Genomic DNA, 26,424 nt, shown 5'->3' with positions numbered 1-26,424 from the left:
TGCTAATTTTTTCCCACATGGAATCGATTTGAATGGGATTTTTTTGTTCTTGCGTTAAGCAGACAGTCTATTTACACAACATGAACCACAAAACTGAAACCAAGTTGCCACACTGGTTTGCAAGGGCCATATAATTTTGATTCTCAGTCTATATCTTACATGTGGAAAAATACAGGTTTTTAATGTAATGTTATTTGTAATGTCAGACATATCTGTAAGGTACAACTTTCAAATTTGCCTTAGATGAGAAAAATAGTTCACTTTACCTAGGGACCAATGAGCTACTTTGCTGCAGTTTTGCAGATTTCTTTCTTCTGTATAAATGATTGTAGGCCTTTTCATCCGTAAGAACAGTGGCCCTGCAAACTGTGTCAACCTTGTTTCTACAGAGGAATGAATGGAAGGTTCTAGAATCTCCTCCAATGGAAAAAAGAAAGAAAAGAGTTTAGTGACAACATTATTATTTTCATAAGTTCTTTAGAAGACGTAATACTTTAAACAAAAAGATCAGAAAAATTAAACGTTTTCTCTCCAAAACCTCAGCTTGAATTCAGAACATGGCCTCTCTTTAGTACCAAGACATGAAGACAGATGACTGAAGTACCATTACAAGAATCAGCAGAGGGTGGATCAGTGCAGAATTGACATTATAAATATGATCATGTTGTAATAAAGCATGTTTCTTGCTTTGTTTTTCCTTCGTTACTGAAACGAAAGTGGGGAGGTGACAGAGAATCGGCCGAATGGTGTTTCAGGTCATTTTCCCTTTAAGGTTTTAGGATCTTTTCCTTTAAAGATTTTCTTTCGCATGAGTCCACATTATTGGAGGATTGGTTTTACCTCTCTGGTCATCTTTTCATTTATTTCATAGCTTATGTCGTCATATAGCGTACAGAGTATGAGAAAGACAAAATAGTTTGCATCCATTTCTCTCCGATACCATACGCAGCCCCTCCGTCTGTGCTGTAGGGTTCTTAGTTATTATGATGTGTTCATGCAGCATATTGATTTTGCTTTTACATCAGCGTATTGACCAGGTAGTACATATGTAGTATACTGTTATTAAGTGTGTTTTCAATGGTTAATTAAAGGAGAGCTCTACAGCACATACAGTAGGGGACGCAGCGATAAAATCATCAATAAATAGATATGTTACAGTATATATTGTGGACATGTACATACACACGTGTATACATACATATGCACGTTCTATATAATTCAAAATAATTTTAAATACCAATACTTTGACATAAAATACCCAGGTGACTTGATCAAGAAGCAGTATTTTGATGAAGCATACCTTAAATGAGCATTGTCCTCTTACTGATCATAGTTTGTGTTATAGTTGTGCATAACTGTGGATTAACAAACGCTTAATGTTGGCACTCGAAGCTGGCCGCTTCTGAAACCATGTGAATGTCACCGCCCCTTGCCTCGCACGCAGTCGGACGGTTTTCGGCAGTTACTTATTGCTTTAACTGTAGTAGTGAAAAGCAGCGCCTCACAGTTTGTGAAAGAGCAAAGCTTCTGTGATTATAAAGCTCTTGCGTTTTTAGAAAGCGCTTCACTACGTCCACAGCATGCTAGAGCTTTACCAGACTCTTTGGGTTCAGGAATTGTAAGAGGTTCCATTTTTTTTTTTTTTTGTCCATTAATAAAGGGTTGTGTGTCTGTGTGTGTGTGTGTGTGTGTGTGTATACGTGTGTGTGCTTGTGGGGTCCTTAGAAACAAAATACACAGCATGGCAAAAAAAAAAGTATTGTTTACGTCTGAAGTGCTACCACTGTGAAGAGACAGGCACTAGTTTGTCATGGCATGGTCGTCAGGGTTACAGTAAAGAGTCCTATAGTGCTCTATGGGGATTTGGGATGGGGGCAGTTGTTGGGGGGGGGGGGGGGGGGGGGGTACGTTCAGGGGTCAGTGGCATTGATGGTGGTTTTGTCGCGGGACGACATTCCTCGGTACCAGCTGCAGTAGCCCTCCTTTTGCTGGATACAGGCATAGTGTCTGGACTGGTACCCGGGGTATCCAAAGTATGAAAGCATGTCCGTCCACAAGCACTCGTTCTTTGAAGTCACAAAGCAGGGCAGGTAGTGGCAGGGCTTAATCTACAAACACATAAGCAACACTACAGATAAAGCCTGGAGCCAAAGGAGAACAGCAGTAACAATGAACACAGAGAGCAGCACAGATGTAGCTTTTAGAGAGGCAGAAGCAATGCATTTCTGTAGGTCTCCATTAACGGTGAAAACCGCTAATCACAGCCTAAAGGCGGGTTTATAGCACTACACATTTACCTTTGGATTAACTGTACTTTTACTGAATTTATAGATTTAATTTTCTGAAAGGCACAGATGAGCTACTATCTTGATGCAGTAATTCATACTCTTCTATAGCTTTGTCTTTGGTTGTTTTTAAAAGCATAAAACTGGTAATATTTAAAGCTATGTTCCAGGCAAATGTGCAATTTTGCAGATAAGTGATACATTAAGATAACTCCCATTTTTCTGCACAGAGCAGTGTCAAACGTTCATATTTTTTGTTCCTAAATTTCCTTGGGGTTCAGTCTAAAAATAAAACCGAACTCCCAACAAAATTATATGAATAATCATGGTGTCCTATTAGTTTTAAAACTTTGTTTTCTAGTTGAGTGTGAACACACTTATGAGTTATGTTCATATGTAGGCCTGTATACTGTGAAATCACAGACCACAGTTATGGCCTTGTATCAAATATAGCTTTAATGAAAATAAATCCAGTTTTGATGAATAAACAGTAAGTGTGTTTTAGAGGAGGTAAAACTGGCATTTTGGCAAGAGCTGCAAGTGACAACAAGCATGAAGAAAAAAACAACAACAGCAAAGAACACCAGAAACATGGGTTATGCAATAAGTGTTTTGTCTCAGACATCAGAAACTATGGAAAAAGAAACATTCACGTGTGGGGAAATGCTGCAATGTTCTTCCTGAACCTTGAAAGATGTGAATGCCATGCAAATGCCTGTTTTGTCATGTTGTTGTATTATTTTATTTTATTTTTTGTTTCTGAAAGGGGAATGTGTCAGGTGAGTGAGAAGACAGCTATCCTTTCAGTGAGTTTTTGCGATTGGCCCATTCGGTCAACCCTTTAATCTGGAGCCGTTGCGATCTGTGTTCACAGCCACTTCACAAAGCTCTCAGACAGGTAGAGTAGCGTTGCATGAGGGCACGCAAAGCTGTGCGTACGTTTCAGCAACAAGTTGCTGCTTCTCATGTCTGTTTGCCTGCTGTTGAGACACCTGCAGGAGAAGAATTTGTTTCTCGTCTTGTATGGAGAGGCAAAAAAAAGCCTTGCCGCAGTTTGAGTAAGGAAGGGTTAATATAATATTAAAATGTATAAAAAAACCTCAATGTTTAGATTGGAAGGCAACAAAAAGGCCTAATGATATCTGCTTTGTTTAGTTATAACCCACCGTAATGGTATCTGTCAGCCTGCAAGAATGCCTCTCCTTCCAAAACACTCTTAAGCCCCTTGGATACAGCCCCAGGGCCCTGTCTGTGGAATGGATTGCATCTGGCGGTGCACTTATCTTTGCGACGGAGCCAATCGCAGGACCAGATGTTTGCAGCTGTGCTGCAGAGTGGAATATTTATGATTGCTGACAAGTGTCTATGGGAGCAGGTTGTACATAAAGGAGCCTGCTTGAGGTTGCACAGAACGGAATGCTGGACTAAAGGGATACTTTTATGAATCCTGAAAAATTATATATAAGTTATTTTCCCCGTCCCTCTCTTCCAGTCTGCGCTCGTCCATTTTCTCTCTGTGTATGCACAATATATACATACTCGCTGTCGAAGTGAAATGAACCATGTTTCCTACAGCATGTTGGCTTTCGTTTAAATCTGGTCTTGGTTCTGCTTTACTGTCGAAGGATAGCTGTAGCTGTGTATGCTTTGTGATATGTAGTGATGGAGCTGGTGATCGGAAAAACCTACTTCACTTACTTTACCATAAATACAGTATAACTTCTCAGAAGTACCCAAAATACAAATTAAAATGTACAGGCAATTAGGAGTAAATGTTTTGTAGCTGTAGAGGAGACGGTACTGTATATAATTGTACCCTGTCCCTCTTGCTCTGGTTCTACTCTGTTAGAGGGCTGTTGGAGTCTGTAATGTATTGCTGAGTTCTTTGCGTAGCCTGGGTCGTCAGCAGTAAAAAATGGGGGTTACAGGCACAGTAACTGCAGTGGGTGTTTTCCTCAGGTGCGGTCTATCGGAGGATCATGTGCTTGAGCAGGGTGTTCTCTCTGGCCCTGGTCCTCTTGGTGCCGCGATTGCGGCGCTTGCCCCCTTTCCGGGCACACTGGCCACCACTCACCCTGCAGTTACAGCCCAGCTGGTAGCGGTGGTTGATCCCCTTCTTCTGGGACAGGGTCAGGCGCTCCCACTTCTCGTTGAAGTTGCAGAGCCCGGTGTAGACCTTGCCGTCGTACACGCGACCTGCGGGGGGGGGGGGGGGGGAATGGGGGGAGCGGGCCGTCAGACACAGTGCGAGCCTTCGCTGGGGAGGGCGCTCGATCCAGCACAGGAGAATTTCACAAGTTCAAAAAAACCCAAGATATTTATTTAAAAGAACTGAAGGAAATGGTGGAAGATGTAAAAATTCACTTCACAGCCCTGATGATTTTCATGCTGTTTACACAAGGCCTGATTAGAGAGATCCTGTTATCTTATCCTAATTAAAAATATCACTAAGGGAACGGAGCAGACATCAATACCATGATTGCTCCACCAGTGTGTACGCACACAAACACAGCAGTTCAAAGATTTCAATGCTTTTTCAAGTGCGGCAAGTCAATCTAGAGCTGCGAGCGCGTATTCAGCCAGCATCCCATTTCTAAATGTCCAGAAGTCAAATGGACTCTATTTATAGTGACTAGCCCCTCACGGCTTACTACCGAAGTCAAGCCCCCAAAACAGGTGCGCGGCTGCACGCTAAACATAGTTGGGTATGGCATTCCGATGCACACGTATCACACCATGGTTGTAATGCACACGGCGGGCCGCTTTTCCTAAGGATTACTCAGCCGCGGGCGGACATGAAAAGAAAGTTATCAGAGGACTTCCATAAGCCGCATCTCTGATGGGCTTAATCAGCCCCCTGTGCTCTGATTGATCAAAGAGAATTTCTGAAGTTGCTCTCGCAAGACGGGGTGTATTTAAAGCCCCATAAGGACTCCCGCATCCTCAGCCCGGGGGGACGAGACCCAATTATAGAATCCAACCGGAGCAGGATGGCGCTCGCATCGCCGATACCGAGCTGCGATTAACGGCAGCGTGTCCGCCGGGGCGGTTTCCACGGTGACAAACTTCTACCCTGCTGGCAAGTAAACGGGTTCAGATTTTTTACAAAGATATGTTTAAGAGGGCCTGCCAGCGGTGTGTGGGTATCCCAATTAAAAACACCAGAATCAGTGAACGCCCCTGGCAGGCTTTCCAGCTTGTCTTGCTGAATCATGAATCATTAGCATCATGAAGCGCAAAGGGAAATAATACTCTTTTTTTTTTTTTCCTCTGAAACAGAGGAAATTGCTCCTAGAAACTTCTCTCCTTGTCCGAAGCCAAGGCCCCTCGCGCAGTAGTGCCTGGGAAGTTATAAATAGCGGGAAAGTTTGTGTCGCCGTGGTGGAGACGCCCCCCAGGGGAACTGAAAATGAGCTGGGGCGGCCGGTGGCGCCGCTGCCTTTGTGGCGGTGCGTGCGGGGAGCGAGCTGCAAATTAACCCAGCAGGCCTCGCTGGAGGTTCCTGCTGGGCGCCTTTCGCCAAAATGGAGTAATCTCAACCCCCCTCGGAAATACACAATTTTCAGTGCAGTGGTAACACACTGCAGCAGTTGTCCTCCTTTAGGGGACCGTTGGTTTACATGCGACAGGTTGCCCGACCTCTGAGACCTTGGCGCTAGGTGACAGACTGGGATTTTAGTCTCTTTTAAACATTCAGCTATTAGACAGCAGCCTCATAAGTCCCCAAGGTCAATGGAACACCCCGGCATGGCGGAGGATTCCGTGGCCCTCCATCTCTGTTTTTATTAATGCAAATGAGCTCTGTTCATTGCAATTATGGCACCGCGACTTACCGGTGATAAGGTACTGGTACTTGTTTATGTCAAACTTGACACCGCATAGGCTCTCAGAGGCGTCGGTGTAGATGTGCTGAACGTGCTGCATTTTGTTGAAGCCTTTGTACATCTGCAAAACACATCAGAAATTCTGTATCAGAAGCATGTTCATGGAAATCTGCAGAATGTGTCTGACACACCATATTAGAAACATGTATACGCACAGCAGGTCATGTTAGAACCTTATATGCAAATTCAGGCATGACAAGGCATGGTAGTCTGCTAGGTTTTGGTGAGGTAAAAAGCAAAAAAACAGTGCTTTACTGTGTTGCTAAGACCAGAGTTTTGTGATATTATAACTGATAAAGTTATAAACCAAACATCCGACATCCAAAATCTAAATCAACAAGAGGAAGTGGCTTGTATGGGCACAAAGGGCCTGAAAAATGATATAATTGCGTTATGTAAGTGTGCTGTGAAAGGCTGGCTGGGCGCAAACATTCCCTGCTGAACTACACTTGCCCATTGATTACTAAAAAATGGAAGAAAACATTAAGTGGGTAAGATAAATGTTTGTGTTTTAGTTTGTACATCCCAGTCTGTCACAGATTATTTACTCTGAAGCAGCAGGAAATGCATATTTACAGATTTCCCATGGAATGTTAAAAACTTGGCAAAACTGTGTTGTGAGGATCAAAACTACAAAAGAACATAAAAAAAATACAAGACTCCAGCAGTGAATCCAAGTTTAAAAATGAATGCGTGTGATTGAATCTGAGAATCTCAGTGAATCTCTGTAAACCAGTCTACAGACATTAGCATCACAGCTGCAGACAAGAGTGCACAGAAATCACAAAATGGCATTATGCATTTTGTCACCCACGTGCACAGTTTTTAAAATGACCACAAGTCACATTAAATTGAGTCTCTGCACATTAAGGCCTCTTAGCTGTATGCGTCAGAGCTGCTTCACACTGTAGCGTGAGATTATTTTCAGACTTTTTACAGCAGGATTCTACTTAGCCTCTGGATGTCTGGATGTGTTGTTGTGAAGAGAGTGCATGCGCTGTGGGACGTGGTTCTGGGCTTACTTTCATCTGTTTGATGGTGTAACGCATCGTGCCAAAGGGCCCATCCTTCAGGAGCTTCTTCCCAACCACCTTGGCCCGGATCACTGGGGACAAAAAACAGACACACATTCGCTTAAGTTAGTGCTGTTTTTCATCTCAGGCACATTTAACCCGTAAACGGCTGCAGTGAGTCTGATGAGAGGAGAGTGTACTTAGTAGAACGGGTGCACTGAGTCCAACATTGAGCAGGGAGCCTCAAACCTCAACCTGTGGGACACCAAATCACCACCCTCTTCAATACCAAATCTTCATCCAAATCAGTGCCAAATCTCCACACCGTTCCACACCAAATCTTCACCCTATTCAACATGAAATCCCCATCCAACTGAACTCCAAATCGCCGTACAGTTTCCAACAAATCACCACCCCATTCAACCCCATATCGCCACCCCGTTAATCACCAAACCAACACCCCCATTCAGCCAATTGCCCTTCAAGGCTTCTCTCTCCGCGTATTATGGCTTTAAAGACAGCTGGGAAACCTTCTAGATTGTGGCCCCTCACAGCCAAGTTTGAGTCATCAAAAAGCAGATCCCAAGAACCATTATAAAATGTTTTTCAGAGGCTCTGTTTAAGGTGGCAATTTCAGTGAAGTAAACAGCCATGCTTTTGTCCCAGAGCTCTCTATTTGGGCTGACATCCCATGGCAATGCAATGCGGGGGATGGCGTCTGCTGGGGTCCTCTGCCAAACGCTGTGGCACAGTACCATAGAATGGGAGCATTTTTAGAGATGCACTGAGGCTGTTTCACAGCATCATAACTCAGCTCCTTGCCCCAGGCAACTGGTGCTCCACAGCCGTTTATGAGGGCACCGGAGGGGCCCAGATCATAAGTCTGTCTCCTAACAAGCTGTTGTGACTGTCACCAATACAATGTTCCATTAACAAGTGAAAGAATTCCCACAATGCAACAGGTCATTCAGCACTGTAACGCTGTGACCTTCCCGGCCAGTGTACAATGAAATTAATGTATTTTTTGTATTTGTGATAAAATGCAGCACATCAATATTTTCTATTTTCATGGATGTAACTATATGCATGTATAGTATTATATAAAATACAGTTAAATGTACTATAAATGTACATTTAAAAAAATATTTGACAGCGTATTCATAAATCATATGAAAATTTCTGTAAACGTATGCAGTATACTACTTTCTTACAGTCTACCTTGAACCAGACAGAAGGCCCCTGGCCAGCTATGCCTGAGCTCTGGACATTTTATTCATCTGATTTTAACATCATTTGTTTTGCCCCAGTGGCTTCCTTGTTCTTGAAAGCTTCAGGGGAATTTCATCATTTACTAAATTTATAACACAGGAAGCAAGCTGGTTATGTACGTACAGCACAAATATATTTCTATACAAAAAAACCACTTCTTTCTTCTGCCCTTGGCATTACACTCTAAAATCACAGACACAGACATGCAGCATTTTCCTGCAATACACTCTGACCCCTTTGGGGGTCATCGAAAGCAGGACTCATAATAAAATTTACACAAGATTCATGGCGGTGTCCCAGACAAGATTACTATCATGGGCCGGATTTTGGATTCACTTTACCTTGTGTTCGTTCCATTCAAAGTGAGCTGGCACACTGATGAGGATCAGCTTACTAGAGAAGCCTCATTAAGACCCGTGAATGGGTCTTCCCCAGAGTACCTGTATCAGGGTTCGACTTGAGGGAGCGCTTTTGCATTGAGATGCAGCCGAGCGTGAAGTTCACCTGCTTCCTTCACTCAGGGCAGCCTCAGTCAGGAGCAAATCTGGCTGTTTGTTCTGCGTGTGGAATTTCCTTCCCCGAATTATGTGGGACTTGCATTCCTGAGCAAGTCAAAAGGCGTGCTTTCTTCCAGATGCAGACAGAAGGTTCTAGTGTCTCTAACAGGTCTTCATTGACTTTTACTGCTTTCTGAGCTCTTTATGGAGGCAACTGAAGGCATGTTCCCAAGCATTTTTTTTTCTTCAATGAGAATATAAAACCTAAGCGTCATTCAGCACCTCAGTTGCTAACTGAACAATGTGCTGTAAAATATGATAGCGCTTATTTTAAAATGGAATGATATGCCTTTGAGCTCTTTACAGCTGTGGATACTTGAAGAGAACATTATAACTAGGGCCCCCTGCTTTTAGAATTCCATGGAATCAACTACGGAATTGCAGAATTGACCCCTGGAAATGGAATTTCCCTTTTCAAACTGAGTCCAGCACTTCAAATCGGAATCAAGTAGTTTGCTTGGCCATGTAATTTAATGCACGCCAACTGCCATAATGTGAGTTACATAAAATGAAGGCGGGATGTGAAGAGTGGTTACTGTAAATCATGTGGTTTCTGCATATAGTGCTTGGTGTGTTAAAGAAAAAAAAAAACAGAATTTGGCCATCTTGAAAATGAAACTCATAAGATTAGTAAGATGCTCCATTGCAGTCTGATTTATTTATGTCGGTTCTAATGTTATGTGTGTGCTCTACGTTATGTGAAATGCCTTGTCTATGGGTGTAACATGACCTTAAATGTTCACCCTACTGCAATATTAAAAATACAGCCTAGCTTATTTTCTCTAGTTTCATATATCAACATTCATCGTTAATTTGTTTCAGTAACATCCAACTGTGTGTCTTCACTTGTTTCCACCTATCTCTGGAGTCAGTGAGCCAAAACTAATAGCTAATGAACTAATAACTAGTGTAGCATGTATGTATAGCAATGTATTGTGTGTCTGTGGCCAAATATTTCTCTGCAGTCATAAATGTTCATCACTGGCTTGGCCTTATATGATGATGTTAAAGGCAGGGTCAAGGGTTATGTCATCCCATATCTAAATTATGAGGAATGATTGGTACGAGTTAGTTGCACTGTCTCTAATTGGACGGCGATGATGTCATTGGTGAAGGAATGTGTGAAATAGCACAGATACTTGTGTTCCTGGATTTCTGTCACTGATTTGCATAACCTTTTGAACTCTGTTATAACCAAGGACAAGTTCTCCTAGCTTAACTCTGCATGCATGGTTATTCATGATTACAGAGCCCTGCTTGAGAAGCACCTCTGTACCAAGCTCAGATCTTAAAATCAAATTGGCAAAAACCTGAACACTTACATAACTAATCACTAACGCTCAGCACTGCAGCTGATGTTTTCCTTACCACCCAAGGGCAAAGTCACTTTGAGAGCAGTGTACTCCCCAGCAGTGAGTACCTGTGTCTACACTTCCATAAGAGCTTGTCTGGCTGTGGTGACAGCTCATAAGCCAAAGCCAGTTGCCATGGCAGGTGCTACACTTCTCTTTCTGATATATTTACTCACTTTTTAGTGGACTGACATACAGCCAGTGTGAGGTAGAAAAGAAAGATTGCAGGTAATCAAGGGTAAAACAGAAATGTCACTTAATACACATTGCATTTTTTTGACTTATCTGAAAGCCACTTGAATGCTCAAAGGCTCATTCCTGACAGATGATGCAGTGATTTATGATAACACGCTAAGCCTTTTTTCCCTTCCTCTTCTTTGAAAAACTGTATGGGACACTCCAGGCTAAAATGCAACTGGGGCACTCTGAACGCACAAAAAAGCCCACGCCTTTGCAGAGACTGCAGCCGGGAGGTGAGGAGGATTATGGGAGCAGGGCCTCTCGATGCGAATGTTCTGCTTCTCTCTGCGTTAACTCGCTTTGCATATTTTGCTCGTGTACCGGTTGGCGTGCTTTTGAAGTGCGAGGTGGGCAGCGCCTGGCGGTGGGCGTGGAGATTACCGCAGATGCGCCCGCGGGCGGCGCTCTGTGGGAACGGTGCGAGACTCCATACGGCACTCTCGCCAAGGGGCCCACTCGAACGACGGCGCGTACGCCGAAAGTACATTACACCCGCGCCCATCCGCTCGGCTACTCTTGACCTGAATAGGGAGATGCTTACAGCTGGCTGGCCAAATGAACAAGCGCGGCTCTATCTAAATCCGGCAGCTTGAGTTCTACGGACTCTTAGGCACTGATAATGTGCCTGTGTATGCAGTGTAAAAATGGATATGGTAGCGTGCCTACTGTGCTGGTGCATACTGACATGTAGCGCCGGCCAGAAAGCTCACGCGGTTTGACCCATTGGCCCATTTAACAGACACATGCGAGAGGCCCAAGTGAGGCTGGTAAGCCAGGTCTGCGGGGTGTGATCTTCGCAGTGACAACGCTGGCAACCCAGACCCTGTCCACTCTAAAACAGTGACTTGCGCTTCTGAAAGGCACCAGCAAACAGCCAGTGGCAAGCCTACAGTCTGTCCCAGCACGTCGGCCAAGTTAGGACTGGCTCTGAAAGGGAGTGAAAAGGAGAATGCCCGCTGCGCGTCAGCTGGAGCCGGCCGCCTCCCGCCACGCCTGGCACCACGTGATGCGTACAGGTCACCAGCGGGGACTGGTACGCGATTTGTGTCGCCTTGTTCTGGCTACAGGTACACAGGACCTGTTCCTCAGCACCTCCCGTTAGGCTCTTCAGCTTCCCTGCTTCTGGTTGTCCTCGCTGTGCTCGGAGGGCCCTCAAAGGCACGGGAACTACGGCCATCTAAAAACAATGAGCTGCTTTGTGCTTCTGCATTCTCTTATGTTCAGCATTATCTCAGCAGCCTGGCACAAGTGAGGGACTCTCATTCCGCTCTCCACCGGCTTGTGCATTTAAGGGGGAGTGTGGCTGTGTGTGTGTGTGTGTGTGTGTGTGTGTGTGTGTGCGTGTGTGCGTGCGTGTGTGCGTGCGTGTGTGCGTGTGTGTGTGTGTGTGTGTGTGTGTGTGTGTGTGTGTGTGTGTGTGTGTGCGTGCGTGCGTGTGTGTGTCTGTGTGTGTTCGAGGAGGGTTCCTTGCTGGGTATCAGGCTCACTTTTGCCCACTCCCCTCGCTGTGTGAGTCTGTGGGCCTGCATCCGTTTAACCGAGCCACTTAGCATCGGAGGGAGGCCCGATAACAAGCTCTGATCCTCCGCGGCGCTGCGGCCAGCCACAGGAGTGCACCGCGCGGCACACAGGGTCCCCTTTAATGAACGGTGGGCTAATCTCCTGCCGTGGAACGGTGCTGAGACTCGCTCGCTTGGTACAGTCGGATAGAGCTACCTCCCACGTCTGCGTTGATCGGGCAGGCTTGATCTGCCAGAATGAGCTTAGCGTCAGCCGTTGGACCTTAACCCAGAGCGCAGTTTAAGCAGACGCTAATCTGATGCACAAAAAAACTTTTGGGGGAAAAAAACAGCCCTCCCCTCTGGGTGAATGACCTGTTTTATTAAACGCTGTTCTGCACAAAATTGCACCAAAGTGAGCATCAGGCAAAGTGTGAGCTGCTGTCCAGGCATGCAGAGAGGTTTATATGGGGAGTGTATGTCCAATGACTACATTTGCCATAAATTCCCTGTTTAACAGTGTTGTGCTGCTGAAGGAAAAACATTTGGTTACAGAAATGTCCTTGGGTTGCTAGGAGGCAACAATTTTCATTTCCAGCAGTATATTTTTATTTCTACTGTTGCATCATTTCCTCACGTAGTACCAGTTCCTCATTTAGCAAGACATTTATTTCCAAAGCACTCAACTCACTCAACAACTAAAAACCTATGACAACAGTATAATTATTTAGTGAATGCGTACTGCAGTCACACAAGAGAAAAGCAAACAGGTGGAAATGCTGCGCCACTAGATTCAGAAAGAATACGTTGTGAAAGTTTTGGTTCGCTTGTTTCGTCCATGCTGAAAAGCAAACAATCTGTAATACATCAATCATTACACAAAGTGCTGCCAAGTCAACATTGTGATTCACCCTCCAGCTCAATTATCAGCAAACTAAATCAGTCCAGCTCCACTCACTCTTGGCTGACACTGCGGTGCTGGACTATTATTGGCAAATCCTTGCCAAAAAAGGGCGACCACTTGAATATGGTGACGCTGTAAGGTCTGTTTTAAACAAGGGGAAATTAATGATAATATGCCCAGCACTTTCAGCATACAAAGCCTGAAGTCCTAAACAGACACTTCAGAGTCTGGCTATCTGGAGTATTTGGGGACTGAATGGAAAGTCACTGTGAAGTAGTGTCTGACTCCACTTGTCTGAATATATATTCTGCTTTAAAATGTACTCCAAGGGGTTAGGTCACATCAAATCATATCTTACGTCACGTAATCTGCTATGATTATGACAGCAAAAGCTGGTTAATGTACATTTTTTGAGGCTCTATAGCCAGCGTTGTATATATCACCATAGGATAATATAGTAGAATGAGTGATAGCACTACATCTTTCTTCTGACTGATTCCTTAGGTGCCGCTTCTTGTTCCTTCAGAATATTATATATACACTGCTGTAATGCAAACGTGTATGATTCACTGTGCAACGAGCCGGGCACTCTCCCCTGCGTGCTCCTGGTGCTGAAAACAGAGAAGCAGCTATGTGCAATGCAAGTATTCAGAGCAGCTTGGGAAGGGACGACCTTGAAATAGGGATCTCATGGGGCTCAGTCGCCGTGGGCTGTGTGCATTGAAGGGACTCCCAGATCGCTAGATGGAGTCCCACTCTTTGGCATTTGCATGAGTGGAATAGGAGACACAAATGGTTCCAGGCTGTCTTGCAGAACCAAGGATGTGTTTTCTTCTCAGCATCAGGACCACAACACGACCGGGTCATAGTTGTGCGCGGACAAAAAACTGCTACTATGTCCACAGCTCTAGATCTCAAGGAAAAGCAGAGCAAATATTCAAAGGGTACCACAGCAGTCATGGGCAGTAAGAATCTGACTACAGGCTGGGAACATCTTGGTGGTGTGCGTACAGTAATTTGTATGGGGAAATGAAATAAATAAGATTCGCCATATGGTGTCCAAAGAAACAGTATTCCCTCTTTGACCATGTACCTCAGGCAAGGCTCGCTGGTTTGGCCAAGGATCACTTGTTGAAAATGCACCTCACAAACACACACACACACACACACACACACACACACACACACAAAACACTCCCACGTAAAGAGTTCCTCTTTTTGCCGTGCAGCTGTCCGCAATACCATTTCCATTTCCAACCGTGTAACGACAGTTCTGCGCTCGCATCTGATAACGCTGTTTGTGGGTATTGTATAATCCCCAGCAGATAGGCAGCGCTCCCCGAGGTAACGTTCTTTGTATAAACCACCTCCTGTTCAGAGTCCTGCCCAGGCTTCCTGACCGCGGCTCCTGCCAATTCATCTGAATTGACCTCTTTTTTTCACTCGGCATTTTTCTTCTGGATGGAGCCGCTAGCCTCCAATCGTCATTTTGGTTTATCAAATAAAGCTTTGTTCCCTCTCGAAATGAGTTTCGACTCGCTGCAGCCAAGGCGAGTAACATCAGCCCTTGAAATGCCGAAATAATGGTTTTTCAGGGTTTGGAATGTTTATTAATGGAAGGTTTAGAGGCATTCCTTGTTAAGACGTAGACTGAAATCAAGCTTATTATTTTTGGGAAAGGCATTAAGGCATGACCCAGCAATATACTTCACTCCGTAAAAGCACCCCATTTCTAGCCACGCCAAGAAAATCGGAGCAAAGAACGGAAGGGGCTATTAGCGTTGAGAGAAAATATGTCTGGAATTATGGTAGAAAATACCAAACACTTCATTCAGCAGCTGGATCTATGTAGATCTACCCTGGCTCGAGTTACTCTGATCCACTGCCTGTATAGAAAAAAACAAGCTTATTAAAATCTTTATTACCAACACGTGCAACCTAGATACAATAAACCACAGCTCAAGCAAGTGCAGCATGTTTAAATCAATTTTATAGATCTTATGTACTGTATGGAGTAAACTGAGTTTCACACCAACTCCTTTTAAAAGTCTCCGTTTACACTTGCTACAGTTATTTTATAATTTTTTTTCTGTAGCTCCAACAAATCATCCCCGAATACTGCTCTTAAAGCTTGATGTGGGCAAGCTCCGCACATGGACGCGATACCCACCCCCTTTAAACCCGCAGTAAAATACTTGGACAGCCTCTGTTTTATAGCTCAGCAAGTGGTCATTTGCCCAGAAAAACATAACACTCGCGGGGACCGGTTTCCATGGATACCATTAACTCTTCCCCTCACTCAAAGGAGAGCAATATAATATTTGGCTTATTTGAATACTCGTACATGCCGCGTTTTCAGTTACCCCTGTCAAAATCAACAGCAACACAAAGTTATTTCTTGCCTGTTGGTGAATTGATTTCATTTCAATGTAATTTATTTGCCAAACTTGCAGTCTGTGAGACTCAATTTTTACATGACACATCGAGGGGTACAGAAAAGCGCACATTTTCCAGAATGAAACTTTTTTTCCCAGTTTCAGATCATAACGCCAGTCTTCATTTAAACAGATAATGCATGCTACCGTCATGGTCATGTAAGTTAAAAGCCTTTGTATCTAGTACTACAGCTTCATAGTATCGTCAGATATAGTAGACTACACTACAGCACAACGTGTGTGCGGAATACTAAGGAAACCGTTACTTAGACTTGACACCACGGAAAATGGAAACAATTATGTCATGACGATAGCTACGCACTTCGCAATATTGTTGAAACACGCGCATTCGCCTCTACAGATATGATGATGCCAGTGCAACATCTCTTAACAATATGAAAGTGGCGTAACAGTAATAATGTCCTTACCTATGTCAGAGTTGCAGTAAGCATCCTGGGGATGAGACAAGGCGCACGAGCAAGCCTCTGTAAACTGCCTGATCTGCAGGCTGCAGAGAACAGTCAGCGGAATGAAAAGCGCGTAGTTAAACGACGGCATATTTAGCGCAAATTCTGCCTCTACGCAAGGAAGAAAAAAAGAACCCTCGCGAAATGAAGAATCAAAAGTTTCAGCCGAGATCTCAAACGTCTCCGATTTTCCTCTCCGCGCTGCTGCGTACTTCCAACCAGCTCGCGACGCCAGTCAAGCCTCGTCTGTCACTGCTCCCCAGCTCGCGAGTCACAAATTAGATATAGAGCGCGAGACGTGAACGCCACCCACAACCTCTCCGGCCCAGCTGCACGACGGCCAATCACGACGCGCGATGATTCCATTTAAATAGCAGCAGCATGAGATCTTGACGTCTCTTAACGAAGACTGTCTCTTTTTTTCCCTTTTTTAACATGGGTTTTTTTTTCCTCCCCTCTCCGTAGGGAGACTCAGTTTTATCAGTGCAATGCCATTCCACAGTGAGTCAACACTAGAGGAAACTCCTCATTAGATAAATAACCACATAGGCCTGATGTCATGTTTCTTTTTTTAGGGTATGTGGGATATTGGAGCAAGTTTTTTTTTAATTCATGTATTTATTTATTCACGCATTCATTTATCTACTCTCTATCTCCATCTGACCACAACCTGCATATATCTGTCTGTCTGTCTGCCTGTCTGTTTACTGTCGCTTTGTCTATCTGTCTGTCTCTTTATCTGCATCTCCTGGATTTGTACCACTGGGTAGCTATGCGCTGTGTTATCTTGTTCTTATTACAGTATGTGATAATGAAAAATCCCAGCACCTTCAGGCAGAACACATGCTCTTGCCATGGAAACCCGCATTGTTACTCCCATGGGAAAACAGCACTGATTGATGTTGACACAGAGGGTTTTGCAATTTTTTCACAGCATTCCTTGAAACACACCCAGGTCCATTGACAGAGTATTCAAACACCTTAGTACCAGGGCAGTGTTGCAGAGGAAGTTTGTAATCAGTAGTTATTTGCACAACAAAAAAAGAGCTTGAAAAAAAGCAGACCATATTGTACAGGGTCACTAGGTCATGGTGTTCCCCTGCCTACACATGTTCTCTGTGATACCAGTTCCTGTATGATAATGCCTTATACGCTGCAGACATGCAAGTTCAATATTTACTCTCATATCAGATTGCAATATATATATCTGAATGAAAGCAGTGCAGTCATGTATTTTTGAGACGTTTGGGTACAGGTTGTGGAAAATGCACAACATACGTGTGTTACATTTCAAAAGACTAACAAGATTTTTAGAACTGATTGCAACTCATAACATAGGTTATCACTTAACAAGCCAACTTGTCAAGACAAAACAGGAAATGACAAACTGTTGAGATTAAAAAGAAACTGAATTGCTCGAATATTCAACCAAAAATTGAGTAGGGCTGAAAAAAGAGTATGTGAATTAGCCAAATTAAGCTTAAGCCATATTTATGTAACTGAGAAAATCCTGCCGTGATATCGCCCCGGAGCTGATCTTTGGAGATTTAAGTTGCTGGGGTAGGGTGGTGTAAGTTATGTAACAGACATCTAAGTAATCCCATTTTACTAAGATGTAACCAGACCCATCGAACACTAACAATGTTAGCATTTATAAAGTTAACAGAATGATCTCATCTGCCTCTCTGTGCTTGCCTTCAGTTTAATATACTTAGATGAGATAGTTTTCACCCTCTACCACTCACTACACCTATCACCAATAAGTTTTAAGGTGAGAGGTCAGTAGAATTTGCCCCTCCTGAGTTTGTGCTTTGAAGGACTAATTCAGACTTGTTCTCTTCCTATTTAATGAGACACTGAGTTTGTCAAACCAAAATAATTCAAGCAAAGTTATGCAATAGATAGTTTGTTCCACGATCAATTCAAAGTAGTATTCCCTTTTGTAGCATTTTTCCCTCTTCTTCCCCCAACTGTTGGAATTACCAATTGTACATCTCACTGCAACAATCTCTGCACTACCGCAAGGGCCCAAGGCACAGTGAATGCAATCCTCTGATATGTACTCACGCCAGCCCTGGCTATTTTTCACACTGCAAGTCCCTCATTGCCCCCGGAAGGATGTCAAAGGAGTGATAGGCGCATTTCCCTGAATTCATCGGAGGGACCATATGCCCCAAAAAGGTTGCAGGGTCCTGAGAGTGGGACCAAGCCCTACCCTAGTGGGGCAAAGGCAGTTTGTTAAGCCATGGTGGGCTCCTGGTCCATGACTGCAGATAATATGGCTGACTTTGAACCTTAGAGTTAGGGCTCAGCCTGAACTCGGAATTATTTCCTTTATTTAAAGTGTTCTTTATACCTGCTTAATTACAGGTAGGGTTAGAATTAATGAGAAGACATGTAAATACGTCAACCATGCAACTATGTTACATACCATGATTGTGTTATCACCTTCCACAGATGTTCCAAGGGTATATTGGATGTTATTGTGGCTTATTTAAGGGCTCAGTGTAACATTAGACATACAGTATGTCAGACCAAAAAGGGAAATATAGCTGTATGTTTGTTTTTCATTTTTACTCCCGGATCTAACTTTCACAACTAAACCAGAATGATAACTTCCCGTGGATTTTTTGACCATGCAAACTGCAAATGAAGCAATTTTGATATAAAACATGACCCAATACCATTCTAATGAGTGGTGTCTGAACATTCTCCCAGAGTGTCTTTCCGTAGGTGGGATGGCATCTCAAACAAGACCCAAATCAGAAATGAAGGCATTGTTGAGTGATGACACAGTTTGACCATTGTTCCAAACCGCTGGAGAGCAACAGCGTGTCAACACATTCGTGGCATCCCATATTCTGCATGTTTACTTGGGAGGGATTACTAGTCACGGAGATTGAGGCTAATTAAGAAATGAAAAACGAGCTGTTGAACAGGATAAGGGTGGATTTCCTCTCTTTCCTTCAGTCGTCACTGAGCATTTCGAGCAAACACTTTGAGAACATTTCAGGCAAAAGCTATGAAACGCTGGAAAGGATTAACCCAACACTGTTGGTCGATTATGAAATCGACCATACAGGTAGATCTGTTCATTTTATTTTTATTATTATTTACCTGGCATATACCAAACAAAGAAAAAACCTACTGGAAATCATGCTGCCAGAGTATATTGAAGCAGTGGGTTGCACAAGAAGAATGTGGTGAGAAAGGCTCGTTCACATGACTTCTAAGTATAGAAATAAGTGTGTTTGTTAAGCTGGCTCGTTGTTGCGAGCCGCCCAATCTCGGGGGACCGCTGGAAGGTGTTGGAAGGGAAAGGCGTTTGAAGCCCCGCATGGTTCTGCGCCGATAAAATAGAGGGGACGATGACTCACAGGAAATACCTTTCATCCGACTGACAACCCGCTAAATAGATATAGGAAGAGAGACAAAAGCCCCGGCCCTCTCGGCGATAGCCGTGGAGAGGCTGCTTTCTGGAGAATCCTATCTCGACGTGAGTCACGGAGCGCTCTCTGGCAGCCCCTCACGCATGTGATTGCTGGAAAAATGGGATATCCCTGTCGATATCAGATGTTGAAATGAGGAAATTTATTTTAAGTTAAATTTTGAGTTTATTAAAACACAATAAACGACTCGCCTGGAATTGTTTGGAAGTGTAGGGAATTCTCAGGACAAAATCCTCTAGCAGCCATGGCGAAGGACACCGTAATTTGAAGAGAATAAGAATGATACAGGCGGTATTTAGTAATAAAGATATTGGACAGAGTGGACTCAGTAGACATGTTTCTCATCTCTTCTTTGACTGGAGTTGGAGACTAATATCTGAACAGCTCACATCTCCCCTCCCGCATTTGCATGATCCCTACCCGGCCAAGCTGTAGTTCCATTGAGGCTTTGACATCATACCACTGTTTGTGGCACATTAATCTGTTCTCCACATTTGCTTCTTTGCAGAAAAGGCCACCTAAAGCATGTTATCAGTATTCATCATCTCCCTGTCTCACCAACATAGCATTCTTGCCACCAGATGTACAGACATGTAGAGCAGCCACGTACATATGTTCGGAACCCGCTAAATGTTCATCTGCTGAGCTTATCAATAAGCTGATGTACTTTACATTGATTACGGTGGAAAACAAGCTACCTTTCCTCTGGATGACCCCCAGGTCCCTACCTTGCGCTGAAAAGCACTGTTAGGAGGGCCATCTGCCAGCTTGGCTTTGCCACCTGCACATTGTGCATTAATATCAGTTTAAAAAAAAGATGCACGCAATATTACGGGCACTCTCATATGCTCATAATCACCTCAGACAGACTCCCACTGTCACTCCTGCTGCTTATTTTTCTTATCTTTCAACAAGCAGTTTCTAAATGACTGCTGTTTGCTGGCTGACGTGACATCACCGATGCCATTTTGGCCCATCATCTCCCGCCTCTGAACTAAGATGTGCTTCCTGCTCCAGGCACACCGCCAAGCCACCAATGTTCATTAACATTATTTAAACCTCAGCGCCACACTCCACTCTGCACGTACACACAGGGAGCTGTTGCTACACAAACCAAAATTATTTGCATGAGATATGTTGTTTCATTTTGCACATGTGCGTGTACAAATGCTCCTACTGTTAACAAGTCAAGACCCATTCATCTCATGTTTTGACATTCAGTATCAAGGAAGCTCCTTCTAAGTGGACTTAATTCCCCTCAGTCCGCATAGCAACCCCTGTTAAGGTCTTCCACATGTTTTGCTTCCCTTCATACGACTGTAAACATCTAAATAGGGATGTTTGTTGGATAAATGGTGTGTGGGTGAAAAATGATTCAGTTTGGATTTCCCGAATGCCGGTCCGAGATAAACATTGGACGTACCACAGTGGACACATTCCATTCCCACTGACTGGACCCATCAGAGTAAATGTGAAACTCATCAAAGTGAAACCTTTCAGGGAAACCGGATTAGGAGTCCTAACAAACTGCCCTTTATCAGGGCAAACGCACGCCCTCTTAAGGCATGATTTTAGCTTAATATCCAGCTTTGTAAGAGGCCATCTTATATGTTTAACTTCGAGGCAGGGCTTATCCTTGCATACCTTGATGGTATTCATCCGAAATGGTGGTGGGTTGATCAAATGTATTTTGGCCTTGGCAGAAATCGTCTTAATTCAATCCACATTCCTTATTCCCTTAGATTTGTCATTCACCAAATGGTTATATGACGTATTGATGAAGGCTAATTTCCTTTTTGCGCTTATTACTATCAGAGCAAATCATCCAAAAAGAATATACTTAGCACCTTAATGTTGTTTTTTTTTCTTTTTTAAACATTTCATAAGAAACGGAAAAAGAACATTTATTGATACTACACTATATTTGGATTATAATCATTAGACAGTGAAACAGACATAAATACAGTAGAAACCTGATTGTATCAGGATGGAGACAGAACAGGTCGCAGACCTTTTTTTTTTTTATCTCTCTCACGGCACAATGGAAGTCTCCCAGATGTGAGAGATGACGGATGGGTGAAATGAGTTCATTTTTCCGCTCGCGCTCAGAAAACCTCCTTCAAAAAGTTCAGACTGCAGACTTCCAGTCCACACCACTGCCCACATCTACATATTTGCTGTGTGGTCAGAAAACACCAAGTCACAGCAACGCGCCGCATTACTGTGTCGTGAGATAATGTACAGCGAGTCTGACTAGAGGCACGTGGTCCAACATGACATACGTAAGTGGAAACGTGGGGGAAATTTCCATAAAGTTTCCAAAGGGCCAGTCCCCGTGTTCCTTCTCCCCACGGTTTTCCCTCGGTGCGGGAGGGAGAGTTCCGGAATCCTGCGGCCCCGGGAGCAGAATTCCTCTCATTGTCACCAGGTTGTAATTCGTCTCTGCTGCGCTTTCCTGTGGAAACAGGAGAGGGGACGGTGTGGGAAACGGTAATCGGGGACAGGGGAGCGATTCGCAGCGCGGGGACGCTAAAGGCCGCAGGGGTCAGCAGTGTCCGGGGCTTCACTGGGGAGGCCGGGAGTTTGTTTTCCTGACAGATTCGGAAAGCTTACATTTACTAACGGCATCACAGGCCTAATTTGCAGAGGGAATGGGTCCCCTGTTACTTTCTGAAGGAAGGAAATGTGGATTCCCTCACCTGTAACCCAGTTTATATAATCGTCCTCGCGCTTTGGAAATGGATATCGCACCTCCTGATGAAACTTGTGAATATGTAATCCTGCCTGAAAATCCAAGTTAAAGGATGGTACAAGTTTTAAAAATGGCTTCTGTTTACCCCTGGGAAAAATGGCTATAATGTAAATGTAAATGGTGTGATGGAGTGGTGTTCTTTTCTATTAGGTAAAGAAGGCTGTGGAGCTCTTCAGGTCTCACCGTGCCTTCTGAAAAGGCCGCTGCACTTGTCAGTGCTGAATAGCATTGTTTGCACTGGAGACTGATGAAGTCATCAGTCATGACCTTTGACCTTAGCCAGTGTATATTGTCCACTCTTGGTATTTTTCTGGTGTTTGAGTTTTCAGTTGGTCCTTGACAGAACTCTTGTGCTCTAAAATATCATGTTAGCATCAGAATAACAAAAATCAAGAGTTACTCTGATAATTTTTACTACTTTCTTCAATAACTTAGAACGTAAAAGAATAGGACAGACTTCCAATAAGAGCATCAAGTGATCAAAATTCGCTTTTCCCTTGCGACAGATATGCATAGCGTGGCACCAACTTAGACAGAGATATAGCCTGCTTGTTAAACAAGTCGGTTTCTGAACAGACGGTAAGCGTGACAGTGGAAGTGTCAGGACCTTCTGAGTTGATGCCGGTCCGTTTTACTTGGCGGATCACGCTCCTTTGTGGCTGCTAATGAATCGAGACGGACAGAGTGTGAATCGGCTGGACCAGGCATCTGCGAGAGGCACCGATCCCATCAGACTGTGCGGTAGGAACATCCCATCCAGAAGTTTACACAAGCACTTACCCGGAGCATGGGAAAACGGTGATCTTTCAGATACTTTGAATCGCTGTTGCATATCTTACCTCATACATTCTGAGGTGATGAGAACTGTTTAGTCTTGCGTTTGGGTCCGGCGGAATGTGTTTGTCTTATTTTTACAATGGGACAAGTGTTACACAAACCCTGGGTTTAGCAACAGCGTAAGTACGTCTTTCTATAAATACTCTCCTTTACATGGAAACTTTACAAGTTAGGTTAAAACACTAGTAGTTAAAACATTCTGCTTGAAGTAGCATTGCATTCAAATCAAGGAAAAGGGATGAACAATGTATGGATATTGGGGGTATATGACTCCCCAGTGTGTTTTCAGTTAAGACCAATGAGGGACCGTTCCCCACAGAAATGCGTCTTACTGTTAAAGTTTCTTATCCTGATCCTGCGGTCCGAACTGTGTGATGGTTTTTCTTCCAGCAGACCAAATTAATTAATTAGGTTCAGGCCATTGAAGAAATACTGAATTGGGTTTGACATCTCTTATCTCAGACTTATATGTTATGTAAGTAATTTGTGGAAGAAATATGTTGTTGGAGTCGACTTCTAAAAAAAATACATATATCTGCATTACACATGCACTTATTCCTAAAAGTGTTTACTTTTCCTGATTTGCGGCCCTTAGATAAATAATAGTGACTATTATTCAACCCAGTCCATTAAGAGGCCAGCTGAAATGAAAACCAGCATGTACGTTTGTCCGTAGGGCCAGGGTTGGGAAGCACTGCTGTAAACTCGCTGTCAGTGCAGGGACGGATGCGCTCAGGGTTAACACAGTGCAGAGAAGCTGGCAGCATATCCAGCCCTCCCATTTACGAACAGGGGGCGCGATTGCCAGGCCAGCGGCGATAAAAAAAAAAAAAACCCTCTCTCTGTCCTGTCGTCCGCGTCCTACGTCCTTAAATAACCTCTCGTCACCGAGCAGTTCTGGTCCTCCATGCCTGCGTCGGGGGCTCTCCTGTTGCAGTGTCGCTGTAAACATTCACCAGCTCCGCGCTACCAAGTAGGAGATTGGCCAGCCTAGGTGGATGTGACTCGTTTAAGACATCAAAAGCACGCCTGTGCTGTGTCACTTTCTGCCGATGACTTGGGAGTCGTAGGGGCAGAACTGGATTGGCTCCGTTCTTGCTCCGCAGGGGGTCGGGTGGGTTTTGTTGGCCAGGGTTCCCTTATTGCACCACTCTGCACCTGTGACCTGTACAAGGTTGATGTACACATGTTGATCAGGTTATGTCAGGCAGATGTGCCTATCCCCAGGTAGACGTTGATTCTCCTGGTAAACGCTTTAGTCTGTAGTGTCAGTTCCAAAAAGGGTGAGAAAGGGGGAAAGCTTTAAAAAACGACATGAAAGACTTTTGGTGCTTCCGTTGCTACATTTGCACACTTCCAGCTACAAGTATAAATAGTGACGACTTGCATAGTTGATGTCAAAATACCTGTTCAGTTAGGATACGATGCTACATGAATCATGATGTAAGTCAGGGCAGGTGTTGTTACTGAATTTTCTCCATGGTTTAAAAGCTGTGCCCTACCAAGGATTTAAACCTGCAAGTCTCTGGTTAGAAGTCCAGGTCTGTCTACAATCTCCTATCTTTGTGGGGATCTCCAGTAAGTGTCCAGGCAATTCAGTTTTTCAGAATGTATTTGTCTATTGAACTGATCCCTGTTGTTGAGCAGAAAGATACACAATTGAAATGGATTCTCATGGTGCTGGGGAAAAAAAGCTGATCAGCAGCACAGCTCTGAGAGTCAGAATTACAGAGCCACAGGGTGGTGACAGCATAACGTACCCCGCCCTGACTGGATTGTATTTAAAACACCAGGCCTACAGAATCAGGCAGGTCCACAGGGGGTCTCATTTGCATACATTTCCAGCGTCTCCCAGCCATTAACGTCTGTGTGATTTGTGACTGTTTGTTCTCTATCCGCGTCCCATTCATGTCGCCCGGAGCTGCTGCTGTACCCAGAGGTGTCTCTGACAGGAGCCGCCCGACAAACACGAGAGGCAGTGTGTCTGGAGAGGCAATTTCAGGTCGCATTTCTGAGAAGATGGATCAGCATCTCAGGGCAGCTTTTGCTGTTCAGAGGACATAAAGGCAGTTATTTGAATGTGCTCAGTTACTGAATATTTAAAGAAAGTTCCTTGAGAGGAATAAATCAAAAAATTTGCATGCTTCACAAAATGTGGTTTTAAACACGTAAATACAAATCACTTCCCTTATTGTGCATGTAGCACTACTTGTTTGGGGAAAAAAAAAAAAAAAACTTGCATCATTTGTGTACCTACTGCATTGGAAAAACTAAGTAAAGCAAGGTGTTGCCGGAAAGCTACTTGTGTTGCCACGAAAACATATCAAAGTGTACATTAAACCTGCCCTTGTAAACAAGGGGGCTGACCTGCCCCTGCTGTTTTGGACAGAGTCCAAGTGTAGTAGCTTTGGAGTATTTTTGAGTAAAAATCCATGCTTACCGGTGGTTGCCAGCCAATTAAAGATGTTATTGTGGTTCGGATTTAAAATTCACAGCGGAAGCTGGGGGAAATTGCTTCCTTGATGGGCAACCACTCCACAGGACATTGTTTTAACTCGAGCACGTCGCCTGGTCAGAAGTCGCCTCCTTGTTTTGGTTACTGGGGCAAGTGTTGCAACAGTGTCTTACCATTTGATCTTCAAAAATGAAAAAAGATAGATTTGAGGTGTGTGAATGTTGAATCCATAGTCCATCATCACCCAGTTCAGTGAGTGCCACAGATAAATTGCAGATACATGCACAAGTGTTTAGGCTTGTATACAGCCACTTGATACAGGGAAATTACAAGGCTGTCATTATTAGAATGTGAAATCAGTCTGTAGCCTAAATATTCCTCCTTCTCCTTTCCTCCCTTTTGAATGTGAAGATAACGTATTTATTTCAATGGTTTAGTTCAGCTACAGTCAACCCCTCTCACCCATTCCTGGGCTTATTGAATTTGTGGGATTATTCTACTTAATAGAGTGCATGGTTTTAAAAAAAGCTTTCCCCCCTTTTTGAAACCATGGTTTGAACTTGCTAGTTGTACGTTAGACTTTCATCTCAGCTCAGACAGCCTCTGTACTCATATCGGAGCATTGAGGCAAGATGAATGCACTGGGCCCATACACTTTGCGTGTGACCAGTGGCTCTGTTCTTCACACTGCAAGCCCCACAATGCCCTGCAGTGAAGTGAGCATCGTTTGGACGACGGGCGCAGCTCCACTGACATTATCTGAGCATCTGTGATGAATGGCAGGGTGTCATAGATTGGAAAGACAAGGAACCCATGCTGGTAAACCCACCGCTATTGTCCGCCAATAACATGATGGGGTCAAATCCGGGCCATCAAGTTCTGGCCTTGCACTCAAGATGAGTCCATGCCAGCTGAGCCCTGAGAGGATGTTTTCTTTTTTTTTCTTAAAAATTGCCCCATTAGTAGCAATACATGTGAAAGAGTCTGCTTTTTCAGGCCAAAGTAATCAACCCGAAGGTTGCGCGT

General features: G+C 44.0%; 2 protein-coding genes across 2 annotated transcripts in view; one reads left to right on the top strand and one right to left on the bottom strand.

Moving 5' to 3' along the window:
• syn3 (synapsin III) overlaps positions 1-26,424 on the top strand; it is a 96,610-nt gene that overhangs the window by 41,546 nt on the left and 28,640 nt on the right. The window lies entirely within an intron of this gene.
• LOC118772204 (metalloproteinase inhibitor 3) lies at positions 1,898-16,253 on the bottom strand. Its single transcript, XM_036520507.1, has 5 exons — positions 15,867-16,253; positions 7,192-7,274; positions 6,119-6,230; positions 4,360-4,481; positions 1,898-2,108 (listed from the first exon to the last, which is right to left on the bottom strand). Exons 1-5 carry the CDS (start codon positions 15,994-15,996, stop codon positions 1,911-1,913), a joined length of 645 nt encoding a protein of 214 aa, XP_036376400.1. The 5' UTR covers positions 15,997-16,253; the 3' UTR covers positions 1,898-1,910.

Source organism: Megalops cyprinoides, chromosome 25 (assembly GCF_013368585.1).
Source record: "Megalops cyprinoides isolate fMegCyp1 chromosome 25, fMegCyp1.pri, whole genome shotgun sequence".
Classification (NCBI taxonomy): Eukaryota; Metazoa; Chordata; class Actinopteri; order Elopiformes; family Megalopidae; genus Megalops; species Megalops cyprinoides.
This window is presented reverse-complemented; position numbering and strand designations above follow the sequence as displayed.